We start from the raw sequence: 24,832 nt of genomic DNA, 5'->3' as shown, positions 1-24,832 counted from the left end.
ACCGACCCCTGGAGGGCGGCACTGAGTCACCATATAAAAAAAAAAGGTCTTTGTCTTTGTTTATTGGCGGGCAGTGCTGAGCCCTGAGCACTCAGCTCAGATGCTGCCCGGCTGTGCGCGGCACCTTGGTGTGACGTCAGAGGTCACGCAGCATTGCGCAGTGCAGCACAATGCAGCCTGTCTTCCTTCAGCCATGCCCGCAGCAATCTTAAGTGGAGGAGGATGGAGCGGCATTGCTGTGGGGGTTAGTGTGGTGTCAGGCAGCCAGCCCGGCCCCTGTGAAAATAAAAGCCTCTGACACAAAAATAAAAGTGCCAGGGCCAAACTATTCAGGAGGAGGGAAGGAGCCCTGCTGCACACCCACCCCAGGAAAGGAGCCCTGCTGCACCCCCACCCCAGGAAAGGAGCCCTGCTGCACCCCCACCCCAGGAAAGGAGTCCTGCTGCACTGCCCCAGGAAAGGAGCCCTGCTGCACCCCCACCCCAGGAAAGGAGCCCTGCTGCACCCCCACCCCAGAAAAGGAGCCCTGCTGCACCCCCACCCCAGGAAAGGAGCCCTGTTGCACCCCCACCCCAGGAAAGGAGCCCTGCTGCTGCATCACCACCCCAGGAAAGGAGCCCTGCTGCTGCATCACCCCCCCAGGAAAGGAGCCCTGCTGCTGCATCACCCCCCCAGGAAAGGAGCCCTGCTGCTGCATCACCAGGAAGCCTGTACCCCCACACAGTGCCTGCTGGAGCACCCCATGCTGCCTGGCTGCTGATTTGGAGGAGACTGGAGAGTTATACATGCGTTACTGGCCTAGGTGAGTCTCCTCTCTGAGGATGATGTACATTATATTTGCAAATTCATCATACGCCTGCTGTGCTGTGATATGGTGAAAAGGGCGGGCTGGGGACCTTTGCTGAAAGTAATTTATTCCTGTCGGAGGCTGGGGACAGGGTTGGCCATATATGTCAATATACTTCTGCTGCTGACTGTTGGGGCCCGGCCAGGGGCCATGAAAGATTTATTTTTTCCTGTGGGCCTGTGCTGGGCCATGAATAATGTTTATTTTATAGTACCTGTGGTGTTGGGGGCCTCTGGCTGAGCCCTAACACTACAAAAATAAAAGTACATTCATGGCCCAGCAAAAGCTCAAAAGAAAAAAATATTTTACTTGACCAACTCAATGCCGGGGATCCCATGATTGAAAAAATGGCCCAGGATTGGCCTCCCTGTGGCGGCCATGACAGCAGGTCTTATCAGCTGCAGCTCATTATCCCCTACCCCACTGTGAAGGATACCACATTACACACGGGTCCTCGTACCCGTTACACCACATTACACACGGGTCCTCGAACCCGTTACACCACATTACACACGGGTCCTCGTACCCGTTACACCACATTACACACGGGTCCTCGTACCCGTTACACCACATTACACACGGGTCCTCGTACCCGTTACACCACATTACACACGGGTCCTCGTACCCGTTACACCATATTACACACGGGTCCTCGTACCCACTACACACGGGTCCTCGTACCCGTTACACCACATTACACACGGGTCCTCGTCCCCATGACACCACATTACACCCGGGTCCTCGTCCCCATGACACCACATTACACACGGGTCCTCGTACCCATGACACCACATTACACACGGGTCCTCGCACCCATGACACCACATTACACACGGGTCCTCGCACCCATGACACCACATTATACACGGGTCCTCGTCCCCATGACACCACATTATACACGGGTCCTCGTCCCCATGACACCACATTATACACGGGTCCTCGTCCCCATGACACCACATTATACACGGGTCCTCGTCCCCATGACACCACATTATACACGGGTCCTCGTCCCCATGACACCACATTATACACGGGTCCTCGTCCCCATGACACCACATTATACACGGGTCCTCATCCCCATGACACCACATTATACACGGGTCCTCGTCCCCATGACACCACATTATACACGGGTCCTCGTCCCCATGACACCACATTATACACGGGTCCTCGTCCCCATGACACCACATTATACACAGGTCCTCGTCCCCATGACACCACATTATACACAGGTCCTCGTACCCATGACACCACATTATACACAGGTCCTCGTACCCATTACACCACATTATACACAGGTCCTTGTACCCATTACACCAAATCATGGACTTTACTTACATTTGTAGTTTTTTTTCCCATGAATTATATTTATTGATTACTGACCATTATATTATTATATATCACCCTCTACCTCATTCCCCCCACACCTCGCCTTTTCCTTTATACACAAGTTATAACTAAACACAGCAGTGCGGCAGAATTTTCTACATCAGAGTCATTTTATTGCAAGATTACAAGAATATAGTTTCCTCCTGTAGTAACACTTGGAATGTTATTTATTGAATATTTAATACTACAGATTACTATAATATTGTGTGAATGCGGCATGAAAAGCAAATTATAAAATGAGCAGCTGCTGTATCCTGCAAACCTGGGGGCAGACACACAAGCAGCAGATAAGGTGGGTGGAGCTGGAAATCTGTAACTAAAAAGAGAATGGTAACAGCAGCACAGAGTAATTCAGCTCATATAACTCCATTACAGCTATGATCAGACAAGACTGACATGGATACAGCTAGGTAGTACAGAGTAATGATGTGAGGCTCCCGGCATACTGGTGCAGTGACGCTGTGCTGTGCACCTGTATATAGATAACAGATCATACATCCAATGCTCAGAGATGTGCAGTATCCTGGCATTTTCCATCAGGTGGGGTCTGTACATATTAGGAGCCATCCATGAGGAATAGCTGTCCTGGCTTTCTCTCTTTGGTATAATATGGTCCTTACATTAATGATGAGAGTAACATCCTGCACATAATAGTCCTGTAACGTCCAGTTACTCATACAGAGCAATTCCTGTTATTATTCATGGCTTGTGTACAATGTGTCATTTCTGTATTACTCATGTATTATAAGCTGCAGGATATGATACTCGCACAGTGCTGTCATTCCCTCCATGACACACATACAATAGAGATGACATATTATCTAATATATATGTACTAACAACATGCTGATATATACCATGATTGGAGGTAACAACAGGACAGGACAGTGCATCCATGCAGGTGCCCATCAGAGAGCAAATCCCCAACACCAGAGCGGTGTCACAGTGACAGGAGACAGGAAAGAGGAGAGAGGGGCACACGTGTAAGACAAAACCTTTCTTGTTTGGGTATGAGAAATGGATACTAAGACAGTCACAGTATAAAGATACTAAGAGCAAAGTTAGGATAAAGCTAAAACACAAAATAAAAACTACATAACAAGAACCTGGGAATAGGAAGAGCTGGTGCAGCCCCAATATATACCTATAATCACCCCAATATATATACCTATAATCACCGGTACCTAAAGTGACAGAGTAATACAGCTTTATGTCAGTTTATATCCAGTTCTGAATGAGTCATAGTAAATGTCTGACTGACCAATACTGACCCGGCTTATGCCTGACGTTTGTTCTTCGGTGGCCCTGACCTCGGCTCATACCCTGGTCTATAGCTGACTGCCCAGTCCCTATCTCTGTTATTTTCTCCTGCCAGCTGTGGCCTAGTGTGACCAGCCCGTGAGACACAACTCACCCTCATGCAGAAACCTCTATACCTCCTTGTGACATCTCTGGTAACATCAGAGTTTCCACTAAATCCCGTCTTACAGCAAATCACTAGATCTTACACCTAGGCCATCACAGAACATGTGCACCACCGAGAGGACAACTGGAGTCTATTCCAGCTTTACTAACAATGTACAAAAACTTTCAGGTTAAAAAGTGTGGTAAATACTAACAAGCGCCACATGCAGCTGTGTTACCCCACATGGACGTCAGACAGGTCTGTGCAGCGTTCGTTTTTCTTACTTGTTACCAAACTCTTTATCTCATATATTTGTAGGTGTATAACAAAGCTTGTATGGTCCTTTCTGTGATTTCCTCACTACCAAATAATCTCCATCTCCTGACCCTGCACATTACTGGTGGTGCCACCACTGTGGGATGTGAGACAGTGCAGGACATACTGAGGAAAATCTGTACTGATCCTACTTATCCTGTGATGTCCCTGTATTATTCCCCCATTACTACGTACCCTGCTCACATCTGTATTCTGCTGTGGATATCGGGAGCTGGATGCACATTACTGGTGGTGTCACCACTGTGGGAGGGGAGACAGTGCAGGACATACTGAGGACAATCTGTACTGATCCTACTTATCCTGTGATGTCCCTGTATTATTCCCCCATTACTACGTACCCTGCTCACATCTGTATTCTGCTGGGGATATCGGGAGCTGGATGCACATTACTGGTGGTATCACCACTGTGGGAGGTGACAGTACAGGACATACTGAGGACAATCTGTACTGATCCTACTTATCCTGTGATGTCGATGTATTATTCCTCCATTACTACGTACCCTGCTCACATCTGTATTCTGCTGGGGATATCGGGAGCTGGATGCACATTACTGGTGGTGTCACCACTGTGGGAGGTGAGACAGTGCAGGACATACTGAGGACAATCTGTACTGCTCCTACTTATCCTGTGATGTCCCTGTATTATTCCCCCATTACTACGTACCCTGCTCACATCTGTATTCTGCTGGGGATATCGGGAGCTGGATGCACATTACTGGTGGTGTCACCACTGTGAGAGGTGACAGTGCAGGACATACTGAGGACAATCTGTACTGATCCTACTTATCCTGTGATGTCCCTGTATTATTCCCCCATTACTACGTACCCTGCTCACATCTGTATTCTGCTGGGGATATCGGGAGCTGGATGCACATTACTGGTGGTATCACCACTGTGGGAGGTGACAGTGCAGGACATACTGAGGACAATCTGTACTGATCCTACTTATCCTGTGATGTCCCTGTATTATTCCTCCATTACTACGTACCCTGCTCACATCTGTATTCTGCTGGGGATATCGGGAGCTGGATGCACATTACTGGTGGTGTCACCACTGTGGGAGGTGAGACAGTGCAGGACATACTGAGGACAATCTGTACTGATCCTACTTATCCTGTAATGGCCCTGCACTATTCCTCCATTACTACGTACCGTGCTCACATCTGTATTCTGCTGGGGATATCAGGAGCTGGATGCACATTACTGGTGGTGTCACCACTGTGGGAGGTGAGACAGTGCAGGACATACTGAGGACAATCTGTACTGATCCTACTTATCCTGTGATGTCCCTGTATTATTCCTCCATTACTACGTACCCTGCTCACATCTGTATTCTGCTGGGGATATCGGGAGCTGGATGCACATTACTGGTGGTGTCACCACTGTGAGAGGTGACAGTGCAGGACATACTGAGGACAATCTGTGCTGATCCTACTTATCCTGTGATGTCCCTGTATTATTTCTCCATTACTACGTACCCTGCTCACATCTGTATTCTGCTGGGGATATCGGGAGCTGGATGCACATTACTGGTGGTGTCACCCACTGTGGGAGGTGACAGTGCAGGACATACTGAGGACAATCTGTACTGATCCTACTTATCCTGTGATGTCCCTGTATTATTCCTCCATTACTACGTACCCTGCTCACATCTGTATTCTGCTGGGGATATCGGGAGCCTGATGCACATTACTGGTGGTGTCACCACTGTGGGAGGTCACAGTGCAGGACAAACTGAGGACAATTTGTACTGATCCTATTTATCCTGTGATGTCCCTGTATTATTCCCCCATTACTACGTACCGTGCTCACATCTGTATTCTGCTGGGGATATCGGGAGCTGGATGCACATTACTGGTGGTGTCACCACTGTGGGAGGTGAGACAGTGCAGGACATACTGAGGACAATCTGTACTGATCCTACTTATCCTGTGATGGCCCTGCATTATTCCTCCATTACTACGTACCCTGCTCACATCTGTATTCTGCTGGGGATATCAGGAGCTGGATGCACATTACTGGTGGTGTCACCACTGTGGGAGGTGAGACAGTGCAGGACATACTGAGGACAATCTGTGCTGATCCTACTTATCCTGTGATGTCCCTGTATTATTTCTCCATTACTACGTACCCTGCTCACATCTGTATTCTGCTGGGGATATCGGGAGCCTGATGCACATTACTGGTGGTGTCACCACTGTGGGAGGTGAGACAGTGCAGGACATACTGAGGACAATCTGTACTGATCCTACTTATCCTGTGATGGCCCTGCATTATTCCTCCATTACTACGTACCCTGCTCACATCTGTATTCTGCTGGGGATATCAGGAGCTGGATGCACATTACTGGTGGTGTCACCACTGTGGGAGGTGAGACAGTGCAGGACATACTGAGGACAATCTGTGCTGATCCTACTTATCCTGTGATGTCCCTGTATTATTCCCCCATTACTACGTACCCTGCTCACATCTGTATTCTGCTGGGGATATCGGGAGCTGGATGCACATTACTGGTGGTGTCACCACTGTGGGAGGTGACAGTGCAGGACATACTGAGGACAATCTGTACTGATCCTACTTATCCTGTGATGTCCCTGTATTATTCCCCCATTACTACGTACCCTGCTCACATCTGTATTCTGCTGTGGATATCGGGAGCTGGATGCACATTACTGGTGGTGTCACCCACTGTGGGAGGTGACAGTGCAGGACATACTGAGGACAATCTGTACTGATCCTACTTATCCTGTGATGTCCCTGTATTATTCCTCCATTACTACGTACCCTGCTCACATCTGTATTCTGCTGGGGATATCGGGAGCTGGATGCACATTACTGGTGGTGTCACCACTGTGGGAGGTGAGACAGTGCAGGACATACTGAGGACAATCTGTACTGATCCTACTTATCCTGTGATGTCCCTGTATTATTCCTCCATTACTACGTACCCTGCTCACATATGTATTCTGCTGGGGATATCGGGAGCTGGATGCACATTACTGGTGGTGTCACCCACTGTGGGAGGTGACAGTGCAGGACATACTGAGGACAATCTGTGCTGATCCTACTTATCCTGTGATGTCCCTGTATTATTTCTCCATTACTACGTACCCTGCTCACATCTGTATTCTGCTGGGGATATCGGGAGCCTGATGCACATTACTGGTGGTGTCACCACTGTGGGAGGTGAGACAGTGCAGGACATACTGAGGACAATCTGTACTGATCCTACTTATCCTGTGATGGCCCTGCATTATTCCTCCATTACTACGTACCCTGCTCACATCTGTATTCTGCTGGGGATATCAGGAGCTGGATGCACATTACTGGTGGTGTCACCACTGTGGGAGGTGAGACAGTGCAGGACATACTGAGGACAATCTGTGCTGATCCTACTTATCCTGTGATGTCCCTGTATTATTCCCCCATTACTACGTACCCTGCTCACATCTGTATTCTGCTGGGGATATCGGGAGCTGGATGCACATTACTGGTGGTGTCACCACTGTGGGAGGTGACAGTGCAGGACATACTGAGGACAATCTGTACTGATCCTACTTATCCTGTGATGTCCCTGTATTATTCCCCCATTACTACGTACCCTGCTCACATCTGTATTCTGCTGTGGATATCGGGAGCTGGATGCACATTACTGGTGGTGTCACCCACTGTGGGAGGTGACAGTGCAGGACATACTGAGGACAATCTGTACTGATCCTACTTATCCTGTGATGTCCCTGTATTATTCCTCCATTACTACGTACCCTGCTCACATCTGTATTCTGCTGGGGATATCGGGAGCTGGATGCACATTACTGGTGGTGTCACCACTGTGGGAGGTGAGACAGTGCAGGACATACTGAGGACAATCTGTACTGATCCTACTTATCCTGTGATGTCCCTGTATTATTCCTCCATTACTACGTACCCTGCTCACATATGTATTCTGCTGGGGATATCGGGAGCTGGATGCACATTACTGGTGGTGTCACCCACTGTGGGAGGTGACAGTGCAGGACATACTGAGGACAATCTGTACTGATCCTACTTATCCTGTGATGTCCCTGTATTATTCCTCCATTACTACATACCCTGCTCACATCTGTATTCTGCTGGGGATATCGGGAGCTGGATGCACATTACTGGTGGTGTCACCACTGTGGGAGGTCACAGTGCAGGACATACTGAGGACAATCTGTACTGATCCTACTTATCCTGTGATGTCCCTGTATTATTCCTCCATTACTACGTACCCTGCTCACATCTGTATTCTGCTGGGGATATCGGGAGCTGGATGCACATTACTGGTGGTGTCACCACTGTGGGAGGTGAGACAGTGCAGGACATACTGAGGACAATCTGTACTGCTCCTACTTATCCTGTGATGTCCCTGTATTATTCCCCCATTACTACGTACCCTGCTCACATCTGTATTCTGCTGGGGATATCGGGAGCTGGATGCACATTACTGGTGGTGTCACCACTGTGAGAGGTGACAGTGCAGGACATACTGAGGACAATCTGTGCTGATCCTACTTATCCTGTGATGTCCCTGTATTATTCCTCCATTACTACATACCCTGCTCACATCTGTATTCTGCTGGGGATATCGGGAGCTGGATGCACATTACTGGTGGTGTCACCACTGTGGGAGGTCACAGTGCAGGACATACTGAGGACAATCTGTACTGATCCTACTTATCCTGTGATGTCCCTGTATTATTCCTCCATTACTACGTACCCTGCTCACATCTGTATTCTGCTGGGGATATCGGGAGCTGGATGCACATTACTGGTGGTGTCACCACTGTGGGAGGTGAGACAGTGCAGGACATACTGAGGACAATCTGTACTGATCCTACTTATCCTGTGATGTCCCTGTATTATTCCTCCATTACTACGTACCCTGCTCACATCTGTATTCTGCTGGGGATATCAGGAGCTGGATGCACATTACTGGTGGTGTCACCACTGTGGGAGGTGAGACAGTGCAGGACATACTGAGGACAATCTGTGCTGATCCTACTTATCCTGTGATGTCCCTGTATTATTCCTCCATTACTACGTACCCTGCTCACATCTGTATTCTGCTGGGGATATCAGGAGCTGGATGCACATTACTGGTGGTGTCACCACTGTGGGAGGTGACAGTGCAGGACATACTGAGGACAATCTGTACTGATCCTACTTATCCTGTGATGTCCCTGTATTATTCCCCCATTACTACGTACCCTGCTCACATCTGTATTCTGCTGGGGATATCGGGAGCTGGATGCACATTACTGGTGGTGTCACCACTGTGGGAGGTGACAGTGCAGGACATACTGAGGACAATCTGTACTGATCCTACTTATCCTGTGATGTCCCTGTATTATTCCTCCATTACTACGTACCCTGCTCACATCTGTATTCTGCTGGGGATATCGGGAGCCTGATGCACATTACTGGTGGTGTCACCACTGTGGGAGGTCACAGTGCAGGACAAACTGAGGACAATTTGTACTGATCCTATTTATCCTGTGATGTCCCTGTATTATTCCCCCATTACTACGTACCCTGCTCACATCTGTATTCTGCTGGGGATATCGGGAGCTGGATGCACATTACTGGTGGTGTCACCACTGTGGGAGGTGACAGTGCAGGACATACTGAGGACAATCTGTACTGATCCTACTTATCCTGTGATGTCCCTGTATTATTCCTCCATTACTACGTACCCTGCTCACATCTGTATTCTGCTGGGGATATCGGGAGCCTGATGCACATTACTGGTGGTGTCACCACTGTGGGAGGTGACAGTGCAGGACATACTGAGGACAATCTGTACTGATCCTACTTATCCTGTGATGTCCCTGTATTATTCCTCCATTACTACGTACCCTGATCACATCTGTATTCTGCTGGGGATATCGGGAGCTGGAAACACATTACTGGTGGTGTCACCACTGTGGGAGGTGACAGTGCAGGACATACTGAGGACAATCTGTAAATAGTCATGATGACAGATTAGTTATGTTCCCATATTACATCATGTGGTCTTGTTATTGCACAAATAGGCCAATAGTACTATAATAATCTAATACAGAGAGTTTTCCAAATTCCGCCATTACAGGCCATGGTTTAAGGATATCCATGCTTGAATCCATATGGTTAAATCAAACTGACTGAGGCACTAATTGAGTAACCTGTGCTCAAGCATGAAATTCCTTTAAGTCTGGCCTGTAATAGTGGAGTTTGGGAACCTCTGATCTGATAGAATAAGGAAAGTGAAAGCCATTACATGAGGAACCTGTTGGAGCCCTATGTTGGTGACATCCGTGTGGATATATAATCAAGTGTAATATATTAGTATATAGGGGCTGATTCACCAGAGGACACAATGACGATAGTTACACAGATAGAGCGAATGTTTGCCATCACACCTGCGTATAAGTCACACAGCGATCACACTGCAATTACAGAAGCAAAGAGGAATACATCACATAGTGAGTGGCAGGGTGACCGTTTGGGGGAGGTAATGGGGGTGGACAGAATTCTACAGGTGTGTCTGTCCGTGTGATCGCCATGTCATGGGCGTGTGTCTGTGTGATCATCATGTCATGGGCGTGTTTGTCCGTGTGGTCGCCATGTCATGGGCGTGTATAAATTAGCCATAGAGATGGCAGCTGCAGCATGAGACCTCTCTGTGTGTCAGGAGAGCTGCAGTGTTTGTGGCTGGTCAGACCTGATGTAAATGTTGTGTGCCTGCTTGATGTGCGGCGATGGTACCGATGATTACACAGGAGGGTGACATTGGATAATAATGAGAATGCAGCAGTGGGCGTGGTTATGGCGGCTGTGCCTCGGCATTAGCATATATTATCACCTGCGATCTGTAAGAGACTGCAGCTGCATTTGCTTCCGCTGCTGAATCAGACCCATAGTGTGATAATGCAAATGTAATTTATTCTTCATCAAGCAGGGACAGCAATCTAGGCTAACATTGTATTTATGCTTGTTCTGATAATTCTCAATATTACAGTACTGTAAATACCGCTGCAATTTCTATATATTTCTAGACGCTCATACACATTGTTTTTCTCCTGTGTGACGTCGCTGATGTGTAACTAGATATGATTTCTGTGTAAAACATTTCCCACACTCAGGACATGAAAATGGTTTCTCACCTGTGTGACTTCTACGATGTACTACAAAATGTGATTTCTGTGTAAAACATTTCCCACACTCAGGACATGAATATGGTTTCTCACCTGTGTGACTTCTCTGATGTGTAACAAGAGTGAATTTCTTTGTGAAACATTTCCCACACTCAGGACATGGAAATGGCCTCTCACCTGTGTGACATCTCTGATGTATAACAAGATCTGATTTCTTTGTAAAACATTTCCCACACTCAGGACATGGAAATGGTTTCTCACCTGTGTGACTTTTCTGATGTGTAACAAAATGTGATTTGTCTGTAAAACATTTCCCGCACTCAGGACATGGAAATGGCCTCTCACCTGTGTGACGTCTCTGATGTATAACAAGATCTGATTTCTCTTTAAAGCATTTCCCACACTCAGGACATGAAAATGGTTTCTCACCTGTGTGACGTCTCTGATGTGAAACAAGAACTGATTTGTGTGTAAAACATTTCCCACATTCAGAACATGAAAATGGTTTCTCACCTGTGTGAATTCTCTGATGTATAACAAGAACTGATTTGTGTGTAAAACATATCCCACATTCAGAACATGAAAATGGTGTCTCACCTGTGTGACTTCTCTGATGTTTAACAAGAACTGATTTGTGTGTAAAACATTTTCCACATTCAGAACATGAAAATGGGTTCTCACCTGTGTGACTTCGCTGATGTGTAACAAGTTCTGATTTCTGTGTAAAACATTTCCCACACTCAGAACATGGAAATGGCCTCTCACCTGTATGACTTCTCTCATGTACAGCAAGTGCTCCCTGCTGTTTAAAACATTTTCCACACTCAGAACATGCATATGGTCTCTCACCTGTGTGACGTCTCTGATGTATAACAAGAGATGATTTCTGTGTAAAACATTTCCCACACTCAGAACATGGAAATGGCCTCTCACCTGTGTGACTTCTCTGATGTACATCAAGTGCTCCCTGCTCTAGAAAACATTTCCCACACTCAGAACATGAATATGGTCTCTCACCTGTGTGAATCTTTGTATGTCTACTAAGATAACTTTTCAGAGTAAAACATTTCCCACACTCAGAACATAGAAAAGGCCTCTCAGCTGCGTGAACTTTCTTCTGATGTATAGAAAGACTGATCTGCTTGGTAAAACTTTTCCCACAATCAGAACATGAGAATGGATTATCACCTGTGTGATCTGAGCTGTGTGTAACACTAATGGGATTATCAGGAGAACATTCCTCATGGTTAGAGGGATCAGAGGATAGATAAGCACTGTGAGATGCTGGATGTATACTGGGGATAATGGGTTTTTCTCCTGGAGAGTCCTGTGAGAAGTTATTGTCTAGGTCACAATCTGTAGATAATATGAGACGTCTCCTCAAATTATTCCTGCTGCTGTGTCCATCTGCTGGGAACAGAATAATTATATGGGAATTACCATCACTGCAGAGCTATACCATACTGTGTAACTATAAGACGTGCCCGGCTGTACCCCAACATCTCCATACTGTGTAACTATAAGACGTGCCCGGCTGTACCCCAACATCTCCATACTGTGTAACTATAAGACGTGCCCGGCTGTACCCCAACATCTCCATACTGTGTAACTATAAGACGTGCCCGGCTGTACCCCAACATCTCCATACTGTGTAACTATAAGACGTGCCCGGCTGTACCCCTACATCTCATACTGTGTAACTATAAGACGTGCCCGGCTGTACCCCAACATCTCCATACTGTGTAACTATAAGACGTGCCAGGCTATACCCCAACATGTCGATACTGTGTAACTATAATAAGACGTGCCCAGCTGTACCCCAACATCTCCATACTGTGTAACTATAAGACTTGCCCGGCTGTACCCCAACATCTCCATACTGTGTAACTATAATAAGACGTGCCCGGCTGTACCCAACATCTCATACTGTGTAACTATAATAAGACGTGCCCGGCTGTACCCCAACATCTCCATACTGTGTAACTATAATAAGACGTGCCTGACTGTACCCCAACATCTCCATACTGTGTAACTATAAGACGTGCCCGGCTGTACCCCAACATCTCCATACTGTGTAACTATAATAAGACATGTCCGGCTGTACACCAACATCTCCATACTGTGTAACTATAATAAGACGTGCTTGACTGTACCCCAACATCTCCATACTGTGTAACTATAATAAGACGTGCTTGACTGTACCCCAACATCTCCATACTGTGTAACTATAATACGTGCCCGGCTGTACTCCTACATCTCCATACTGTGTAACTATAATAAGACGTGCCCGGCTGTACCCCAACATCTCCATACTGTGTAACTATAAGACGTGCCCGGCTGTACCCCAACATCTCCTACTGTGTAACTATAAGACGTGCCCGGCTATACCCCAACATCTCCATACTGTGTAACTATAATAAGACGTGCCCGGCTGTACCCCAACATCTCCATACTGTGTAACTATAAGACGTGCCCGGCTGTACCCCAACATCTCCATACTGTGTAACTATAATAAGACGTGCCCGGCTGTACACCAACATCTCCATACTGTGTAACTATAATAAGACGTGCCCGGCTATACCCCAACATCTCCATACTGTGTAACTATAATAAGACGTGCCCGGCTGTACCCCAACATCTCCATACTGTGTAACTATAATAAGACGTGCCCGGCTGTACCCCAACATCTCCATACTGTGTAACTATAAATAAGACGTGCCCAGCTGTACCCCAACATCTCCATACTGTGTAACTATAAGACGTGCCCGGCTGTACACCAACATCTCCATACTGTGTAACTATAATAAGACGTGCCCGGCTATACCCCAACATCTCCATAGTGTGTAACTATAATAAGATGTGCCCGGCTGTACCCTAACATCTCCATACTGTGTAACTGTAATAAGACGTGCCCGGCTGTACCCCAACATCTCATACTGTGTAACTATAATAAGATGTGCCCGGCTGTACCCCAAAATCTCCATACTGTGTAACTATAATAAGACGTGCCTGACTGTACCCCTACATCTCATACTGTGTAACTATAAGACGTGCCCGGCTGTACCCCAACATCTCCATACTGTGTAACTATAAGACGTGCCCGGCTGTACCCCAACATCTCCATCCTGTGTAACTATAATAAGACGTGCCCAGCTGTACCCCAACATCTCCATACTGTGTAACTATAAGACGTGCCCGGCTGTACCCCAACATCTCCATCCTGTGTAACTATAATAAGACGTGCCCAGCTGTACCCCAACATCTCCATACTGTGTAACTATAAGACGTGTCCGGCTGTACCCCAACATCTCATACTGTGTAACTATAAGACGTGCCCGGCTGTACCCCAACATCTCCATACTGTGTACCTATAATAAGCCGTGCCCAGCTGTACCCCAACATCTCCATACTGTGTAACTATAATAAGACGTGCCCGGCTGTACCCCAACATCTCCATACTGTGTAACTATAATAAGACGTGCCCGGCTGTACCCAAACATCTCCATACTGTGTAACTATAATAAGACGTGCCCGGCTGTACCTCAACATCTCCATACTGTGTAACTATAATAAGACGTGCCCGGCTGTACCCCAATATCTCCATACTGTGTAACTATAATAAGACGTGCCCGGCTGTACCCAAACATCTCCATACTGTGTAACTATAATAAGACGTGCCCGGTTGTACCCCAACATCTCATACTGTGTAACTATAATAAGACGTGCCCGGCTGTACCCCAACATCTCCATTCTGTGTAACTATAATAAGATGTGCCCGGCTGTACACCCAACATCTCCATACTGTGTAACTATAATAAGACGTGCCCGGCTGTACCCCCAAAATCCCCATACTGTGTAACTATAACACATGCATGCTCTATACATTATATCACACACAGGACATACTAGCTGCACCCTGCTGTGTCCTCACACTCTCCTGATCTCCATCTCAGTATGTGTAACAGAGTGCAGGCATGGTCTATACATTATATCACACACAGGTCATACTAGCTGTATCCTGCTGTGTCCTCACACTCTCCATATCTCCATCTCAGTATGTGTAACAGAGTGCAGGCATGGTCTATACATTATATCACACACAGGACATACTAGCTGCACCCTGCTGTGTCCTCACACTCTCCGTATCTCCATCTCAGTATGTGTAACAGAGTGCAGGCATGGTCTATACATTATATCACACACAGGACATACTAGCTGTATCCTGCTGTATCCTCACACTCTCCATATCTCCATCTCAGTATGTGTAACAGAGTGCAGGCATGGTCTATACATTATATCACACACAGGACATACTAGCTGTATCCTGCTGTGTCCTCACACTCTCCATATCTCCATATCAGTATGTGTAACAGAGTGCAGGCATGGTCTATACATTATATCACACACAGGTCATACTAGCTGCACCCTGCTGTGTCCTCACACTCTCCATATCACCATCTCAGTATGTGTAACAGAGTGCAGGCATGGTCTATACATTATATCACACACAGGTCATACTAGCTGCACCCTGCTGTGTCCTCACACTCTCCATATCACCATCTCAGTATGTGTAACAGAGTGCAGGCATGGTCTATACATTATATCACACACAGGACATACTAGCTGTATCCTGCTGTGTCCTCACACTCTCCATATCTCCATCTCAGTATGTGTAACAGAGTGCAGGCATGGTCTATACATTATATCACACACAGGACATACTAGCTGCATCCTGCTGTGTCCTCACACTCTCCATATCTCCATCTCAGTATGTGTAACAGAGTGCAGGCATGGTCTATACATTATATCACACACAGGTCATACTAGCTGTATCCTGCTGTGTCCTCACACTCTCCATATCTCTATCTCAGTAAATGTAAAATAACCAGTTTGTATCTCTCTAGGAATTAATATCTTCACTGGAGGTTAGATACGCTCTAACCTCTAAGGGGATCTACTGGAACATGCAAAAGAACCAGCTGGACTCAAATGAATCAGCAAAAACACAATGGAACAGAAAAATCCACATTTTAAACAATCGGGATCCACCATTACCCTCGCTGTGGACCTCCAGGCAGAAAATGTAATACTTTCCTAAAAGATAATTATACAGGTCTGGTTCATATCTCTGGTAAAACAGAATGAAACCAGTACAAGAAATCACATTCAAAGATGTTATTACCATCAGTGATCATTGATAATGTCAGGCAGTAGTGGTCAGGAAGGATCATGGGTAATATCCCATTGAAGGGCATGGGGAGGACCATCAACAAAGGTCATTTTTGAAGTGGACAGTAAAGAACATGAGTAGCTGGTAGAAGACAAAGATATGATGAGTGTGGGGAGGAGACTGGTCAGATCTCTGGGCTGGTAACACAGTGACATGATGTGAGGAGGAGAGCAGGAGTATAATAGGGGCTGATGGCTCCTGATGTATGAGATACACCAGAGAGTGTGGGGAGGAGACTGGTCAGATCTCTGGGCTGGTAACACACAGTGACATGATGTGAGGGGGAAAGCAGGAGTATAATAGGGGATGATGGCTCCTGATGTATGAGATACACCAGAGAGTGTGGGGAGGAGACTGGTCAGATCTCTGGGCTGGTAACACACAGTGACATGATGTGAGGGGGGAGCAGGAGTATAATAGGGGCTGGTGGCTCCTGATGTATGAGATACACCAGAGAGTGTGGGGAGGAGACTGGTCAGATCTCTGGGCTGGTAACACACAGTGACATGATGTGAGGGGGAGAGCAGGAGTATAATAGAGGCTGATGGCTCCTGATGTATGAGATACACCAGAGAGTGTGGGGAGGAGACTGGTCAGCTCTCTGGGCTGGTAACACACAGTGACATGATGTGAGGGGGAAAGCAGGAGTATAATAATAGCAAATGGCTCCTGAATCCCCCACTGTGCATATACATTTTATTCATTAGTTTGTACTGACAGAGGAGGGTGTAGGATAAGAGATTGCTGTAGTGACTGAACAGAGTATGTGACTCTTTTCTGCAATAAGTGTTTATTACTCACCTGTGCTGATATCTGTAGGGATTTCCTCCTCTTTACACTTCTGATCACCCCTCACATACGTCTCTTCTTCTCCCTCTATATCTTCTGCCTTTATATCAATCACATACGTCTCTTCTACCTCTATAACTTCTACCTTTATATCATTCACATACGTCTCTTCTTCTCCCTCTGTATCTTCTGTCTTCATATCAGTCACATACGTCTCTTTTTCTCCCTCTGTATCTTCTGCCTTCATATCAGTCACATACGTCTCTTCTCCCTTCATATCAGTCACATACGTCTCTTCTTCTCCCTCTGTATCTTCTGCCTTCATATCAGTCACATATGTCTCTTCTCCCTCTGTATCGTCTGCCTTTATATCAGTCACATACGTCTCTTCTTCTCCCACTGTATCTTCTGCCTTTATATCAGTCACATATGTCTCTTCTTCTCCCACTGTATCTTCTGCCTTTATATCAGTCACATATGTCTCTTCTTCTCCCTCTATATCTTCTGTCTTCATATCAACAAGATCTTCACTCTGAATGACACATAAAATAATCAAGTCTAATTTAATTGAGAATAAACAGTAAAATAATCAGTGTATAATACACACACAGATTCTCTATAGATCATATAGTCACAGTCACTTTGGTATACTGGTATCTACCTGATGCTCCTGTGGGGTCCTGCGACTCTCCTCTGTACAATCCTGTGAATAAAGATGATGGGGACATCTCTCTGTGGTATTTCTATTACTGGGTCCATCTATAGGAAACACAGTGACTGAGTACATTGTATATATGTGCTTATCAGGTAATGTGTGTATATAGGGCTCCCAAACCTGCTCTACCCTGTACAATAAATGACAGTCTCCTCTTACCCAGTGATGTGAGGTGCAGGTGATTCTCCATCATCGTGTCCTTGTACAGACCCATGTTCCTCTATATATTCCCTCTTCTGCATGGAGACATAGACAGTGACATCCTGACACCTTATAGGAACCTGACACACACAATGATATAGTCATCTCCCAGACACATCCCCTGGTTGTACTGTCATGTATTATTACTACAGATATAAGTGATGTTACAATGACACTCTCAGATCCCCTCACCTCCCCAGTCATGTCCCTGTATTATTACTATAGATAAAAGTGATGTCACTGTGACACTCCCCTGGATTTAGTCGTCGATCCAATTAGACATGACAGTCGCATCCACGAGTAAGTACAGCTATATGCCACACTTACGGTCCCACCACACACATATAAATATCCATGGTTGCGGGGCTAGATCGGGCCATGAGTGGAGCAGGTTGCAGGTTAGTTGGTGGCGATAACTCACCCCTTTGCGTCTACTTGAATCAAAGCCATAGTATTCCCAGTCATTTCACTCCTGTCTTTGTCTTTAATATAGCATATACACTAGATAAGCTCACTTAAAAAAACAGGGATCATATTTAAACATGCACCACCGAAAGATGTAATTTGAAATCTGAGAGCTCTCATGGTAAAGGTTGTTTTAAATTACAAAAAAACCCTCTATTTACTCAGGTAGTTACTGTAAGAGGCAATATGTGTATGTGTGTGTGTAGGTGGTCGAGTGATAAGTGAGGGGTTATATTTTGCAACAAAGGTTAGTTTCTTTGTATCACTCTATATCAGCTCTAAGAAATATGATGATAGAGAATCAGCCCTTAGTCACATCTCCATCTAACACCACTAGTAATACATGTGTCCTGTTATTCCCTAATAACTACAGGGTTATTACATCTGATGCTCCATCTACCACTGATCTGTATTATTGTATTACTGAGAATCAGACCTTAGTCACATCTCCATCTAACACCACTAGTAATACATGTGTCCTGTTATTCCCTAATAACTACAGGGTTATTACAGCTGATGCTCCATCTACCACTGATCTGTATTATTGTATTACTGAGAATCAGCCCTTAGTCACATCTCCATCTAACAGCACTAGTAATACATGTGTCCTGTTATTCCCTAATAACTACAGGGATATTACATCTGATGCTCCATCTACCACTGATCTGTATTATTATATTACTGAGAATCAGCCCTTAGTCACATCTCCATCTAACAGCACTAGTAATACATGTGTCCTGTTATTCCCTAATAACTACAGGGATATTACATCTGATGCTCCATCTACCACTGATCTGTATTATTATATTACTGAGAATCAGCCCTTAGTCACATCTCCATCTAACAGCACTAGTAATACATGTGTCCTGTTATTCCCTAATAACTACAGGGTTATTACATCTGATGCTCCATCTACCACTGATCTGTATTATTGTATTACTGAGAATCAGCCCTTAGTCACATCTCCATATAACACCACTAGTAATACACGTGTCCTGTTATTCCCTAATAACTACAGGTTTATTACAGCTGATGCTCCATCTACCACTGATCTGTATTATTGTATTACTGAGAATCAGTCCTTAGTCACATCTCCATCTAACACCACTAGTAATACATGTGTCCTGTTATTCCCTAATAACTACAGGGTTATTACATCTGATGCTCCATCTACCACTGATCTGTATTATTGTATTACTGAGAATCAGACCATAGTCACATCCCCATCTAACAGCACTAGTAATACATGTGTCCTGTTATTCCCTAATAACTACAGGGTTATTACAGCTAGTGCTCCATCTACCACTGATCTGTATTATTGTATTACTGAGAATCAGACCATAGTCACATCTCCATCTAACACCACTAGTAATAAATGTGTCCTGTTATTCCCTAATAACTACAGGGATATTACATCTAATGCTCCATCTACCACTGATCTGTATTATTGTATTACTGAGAATCAGCCCTTAGTCACATCTCCATATAACACCACTAGTAATACATGTGTCCTGTTATTCCCTAATAACTACAGGGATATTACATCTAATGCTCCATCTACCACTGATCTGTATTATTGTATTACTGAGAATCAGCCCTTAGTCACATCTCCATATAACACCACTAGTAATACATGTGTCCTGTTATTCCCTAATAACTACAGGGATATTACATCTAATGCTCCATCTACCACTGATCTGTATTATTGTATTACTGAGGATGATATTAGTGGTATTTGCCAACCAAGAGGAAATTGTTACCTACATGTGCATCTAAATTGGCAAAAAAATGTATGGTATGTACTAAGGGTCACATCTGTGAGAGAACCTGGCAATCGGGTCCCTTGTTTCATCCTCGTCTACCCAGAGGCCAGACTTTGTGAGAGAGAAAAGATCCAGACTAATATATAGTAATGTTCTTTATTGTGTTATTTATTAATGTGTGACATCCTGTACAAGGAGACGGCTGGGAGACGGGAATAATAATAAATCACAGGATAGTGACAATCTTACCTGTGGAAGTGTTCTTATGTCCACTTCAAGTGTCTGCAATAATCAGAGGCTTGGGTAAAACCCCTGTATAAGAGGGAAGAAACTACATATGAGATAAATAGAAAATGTCAGATATCAATTACCTACATAACGCATAAACACAAACAGGACCTAAATAAAGCATAACCACAAATAGCACCTACATAGAGCATAACCACAAATAGCACCTACATAGAGCATAAACACAAACAGGACCTACATAGAGCATAACCACAAATAGCACCTACATAGAGCATAACTACAAATAGCACCTACATAGAGCATAACCACAAATAGCACCTACATAGAGCATAACCACAAATAGCACCTACATAGAGCATAACTACAAATAGCACCTACATAGAGCATAAACACAAATAGCACCTACATAGAGCATAACCACAAATAGCACCTACATAGAGCATAAACACAAACAGGACCTACATAGAGCATAACCACAAATAGCACCTACATAGAGCATAACCACAAATAGCACCTACATAGAGCATAAACACAAATAGCACCTACATAGAGCATAACCACAAATAGCACCTACATAGAGCATAACCACAAATAGCACTACATAGAGCATAACCACAAATAGCACCTACATAGATCATAAACACAAATAGCACCTACATAGAGCATAAACACAAATAGCACTACATAGAGCATAACCACAAATAGCACCTACATAGATCATAAACACAAATAGCACCTACATAGATCATAACCACAAATAGCACCTACATAGAGCATAACCACAAATAGGACCTACACAGAGCATAACCACAAATAGCACCTACATAGAGCATAAACACAAACAGGACCTACATAGAGCATAACCACAAATAGCACCTACATAGAACATAACCACAAATAGGACCTACACAGAGCATAACCACAAATAGGACCTACATAGAGCATAACCACAAATAGCACCTACATAGAGCATAACCACAAATAGGACCTAGCGTTCCCGCTAGGCTGTTTCAGCGGGCGCCTTGCTCTGCCCTATTTTTGAAGGGCAGAAAGCACCCTGCCCTCCAGCGCGGAGCCCTGCTGAAACAGCCTTCGGGTTCCGTCCTCCATCCGCGGGCTGCAGTGTCCCGTGGGTGGGGAAAACGGCAGAGCGGAGGTCACCGCCGGTGAACGGATTCCATCACAGTGACCGCAGTGCTTGGGGGCTGCCCGGCTTGTCCGTAAGTACCGGGCATGCCCCCAAGAGTGACGAAAAGGGGACGCGTCACTTTTCAGTGACCATGCCCTTACTCTAGGTCTGGTTCCCTGCCTGTCACCGGACCTAGAGTGAAAACTAAGGACCTACAGAGAGCATAACCACAAACAGAACCTACATAGAGCATAACCAGAAATAGGACCTACATAGAGCATAACCACAAACAGGACCTACATAGAGCATAACCAGAAACAGGACCTACATAGAGCATAACCAGAAATAGCACCTACATAGAGCATAACCAGAAGCAGGACCTACATAGAGCATAACCACATACAGGACCTACATAGAGTATAACCACATACAGGACCTACATAGAGCATAACCACATACAGGATCTACATAGATCATAACCAGAAATAGGACCTACATGTAATCAGAGCAGCGATATAATAAATCAAGAAGCATCACAAAAAACATGTAAAGGATGACAGATCATTAATGACCCGGTTGGACAAGAACTCCGGCAACTGCTGACTGACACTAAATGGACGCGTACGCGCAATGTAGCAAATTTCAGCAAATCTCTATTCAAAAACATGGTTGAGATTCAGGTGAGAGGGAATACTATATGGAGGTGTTGGAATGGGCATTTCAGTGCAACACAAAAGGTACTGCTGCCCATTCCTACCATCACTTTGGTGGCAGTCGCCTTGCACGTCCGCTCTTTCTATACGCCAGTCACTAATCTGCTCAGGGTTAGTACTGCTCATGGGCAGGATGCGGGGGCCAGGTTAGAGGACAGAGCTGCAGACAGAACTGTAGTGATCAGCCTAGCACCCTGCTCCTGTCACAACCCATGCAGTTCCTTTTTCCTGTCTGGGGTGTCACTAACTGATCTGGTGGTTCTAGCACACTATGGTATGTATCTCAGCAGTTTGTTGCATTAGCAAGTAATATCACATATCAGTGTGTGCTGGGAGCTGTGTTATTCCCCCTCATATATCACTTACAGTGCCCTCTCTGTTATATAATAATAATAATAATACCACATATCAGTGTGTGCTGGGAGCTGTGTTATTCCCCTTTATATAGCACTGTACAGTTCCATCCCCCTATATAATAATAATACCACGCATCAATGCCCGCATCCCCCTATATAATAATAATACCACGCATCAATGCGTGCTGAGAGCTGTGATATTCATCCTCATATATTACTGTAAGGTCCCCTCTCCCCTATATAATAATAATACCACATATCAGTGTGTGCCGGGAGATGTGTTATTCCCCTTCATATATCACTGGGCCTGATTCAGCATTTATAGCAATAGCAACTGTATACGCAGATTCAGCAATAGTTACTGCGCATTCACCACACGTGTGCAGCGATAACACTGCCATTATGGACGCAGAGCAGAATCCATCGCAGAGTGAGTGACAGGCTGTAAGCGGTTTGGGGTGGTGACGGGCGAGCTTGTCCGTTTGAATGGGCATGCATAAATTAGCCACTGCGATGACATACACAGCTTGAGTACTCACGGCGTGACACAAGGCTTGAAGTTCTGCGTAGGGTCTGACGTGCCTTAATTGCGTGATGGGCCGATGTTCGTCAATGTTACCAATGTTTACACTAGATTGCAAGGTAAGACGGATGTGAGTAAACAGAAGTGGGCGTCTTAATGGCGGCTGAGCTTTTGCAATTACTAACATTGTCGCAGTTTCAATGCATGCGTATTTGCAGCTAAGAATGCAGTTGAGAGCCGTGCTGAATCAGACCCACTGTATGGTCTCCTCTCACATATATAATAATACCACATATCAGTGTGTGCTGGGAGCTGTGTTATTCCCCCTCATATATCACTGTACAGTCCTCTCTTCCCTATGTAATATTGACACCACATATCCGTGTGCGCTAGAAACTGTGTTATTCTCCCTAATATATCACTGCACGGTCTTCTCCCTAAATAATAATAATAATATCACATATAAGTCAGTGCTGGGAGCTGTGTTATTCCCCTCATATATTACTGTATAGTCCCCTCTCCCCTATATTATAATACCACATACCAGTGTGTGCCAGGAGATGTGTTATTCTCCCTCATATATCACTGTACAGTCCCCTCTCTCCCTATATAATAATAATACCAAATATCAGTCTGTGCTGGGAGCTGTGTTATTCCCCCTCATATATCACTGTATGGTCCCCTCTCCCCTATAGAATAAAACCACATATCAGTGTGTGCTGGGAACTGTGTTATTCCCCTCAAATATCACTGTACAGTCCCCTCTCCCCCTATATAATAATACCAAATATCAGTGTGTGCCGGGAGCTGTGTTATTCCCTCTCATATATCACTGTACAGTCCCCTCTTCCCTATATAATAATAATACCATATATCAGTGTGAGCTGGGAGCTGTTATTCCACCTCATATATCACTGTAGAGTTCCCACTTCCATATATAATAATACCACATATCAGTGGGAGCTGGGAGCTGTGTTATACCCCCTCATATATCACTGTACAGTCCCCTCCCCCCTATATAATAATAATACCACATATCAGTGTGAGCTGGGAGCTGTGTTATTACCCCCTCATATGTCACTGCACAGTCCCCTCCCCCCTATATAATAATAATACCACACATCAATGCGTGCTGAGAGCTGTGATATTCATCCTCATATATTACTGTATGGTCCCCTCTCCCCTATATAATAATACCACATATCAGTGTGTGCCGGGAGATGTGTTATTCCCCTTCATATATCACTGGGCCTGATTCAGCATTTATAGCAATTGCAACTGTATACGCAGATTCAGCAATAGTTACTGCGCATTCACCACACGTGTGCAGCGATAACACTGCCATTATGGACGCAGAGCAGAATCCATCGCAGAGTGAGTGACAGGCTGTAAGCGGTTTGGGGTGGTGACGGGCGAGCTTGTCCGTTTGAATGGGCATGCATAAATTAGCCACTGCGATGGCATACACAGCTTGAGTACTCACTGCGTGAGACAAGGCTTGAAGTTCTGCGTAGGGTCTGACGTGCCTTAATTGCGTGATGGGCCGATGTTCGTCGATGTTACCA

At 45.3% G+C, this 24,832-nt stretch overlaps 1 protein-coding gene across 2 annotated transcripts; it reads right to left on the bottom strand.

Annotated features, from left to right (window-relative positions):
* Positions 1-9,835: 9,835 nt before the first annotated feature.
* On the bottom strand, positions 9,836-18,076 carry LOC148476840 (uncharacterized). 2 transcript variants are annotated; one of them, XM_088457554.1, is made up of 4 exons: positions 18,028-18,076; positions 17,815-17,912; positions 17,166-17,685; positions 9,836-12,544 (listed from the first exon to the last, which is right to left on the bottom strand). In XM_088457554.1, the coding sequence occupies exons 1-4, from the start codon at positions 18,059-18,061 to the stop codon at positions 11,040-11,042; spliced, it is 2,157 nt and encodes a 718-aa protein (XP_088313680.1). In that variant the 5' UTR covers positions 18,062-18,076; the 3' UTR covers positions 9,836-11,039. The 2 variants fall into 2 exon arrangements, with proteins under 2 accessions (XP_088313680.1, XP_088313681.1); XM_088457555.1 differs by having other exon boundaries at positions 9,836-12,541.
* Positions 18,077-24,832: the final 6,756 nt, after the last annotated feature.

The sequence above is a fragment of the Taudactylus pleione genome, unplaced genomic scaffold (assembly GCF_031769625.1).
Source record: "Taudactylus pleione unplaced genomic scaffold, aTauple2 ptg000768l, whole genome shotgun sequence".
Classification (NCBI taxonomy): Eukaryota; Metazoa; Chordata; class Amphibia; order Anura; family Myobatrachidae; genus Taudactylus; species Taudactylus pleione.
The sequence above is the reverse complement of the archived record's forward strand: the minus strand, read 5'-3'. Positions and strand labels throughout refer to the sequence as shown.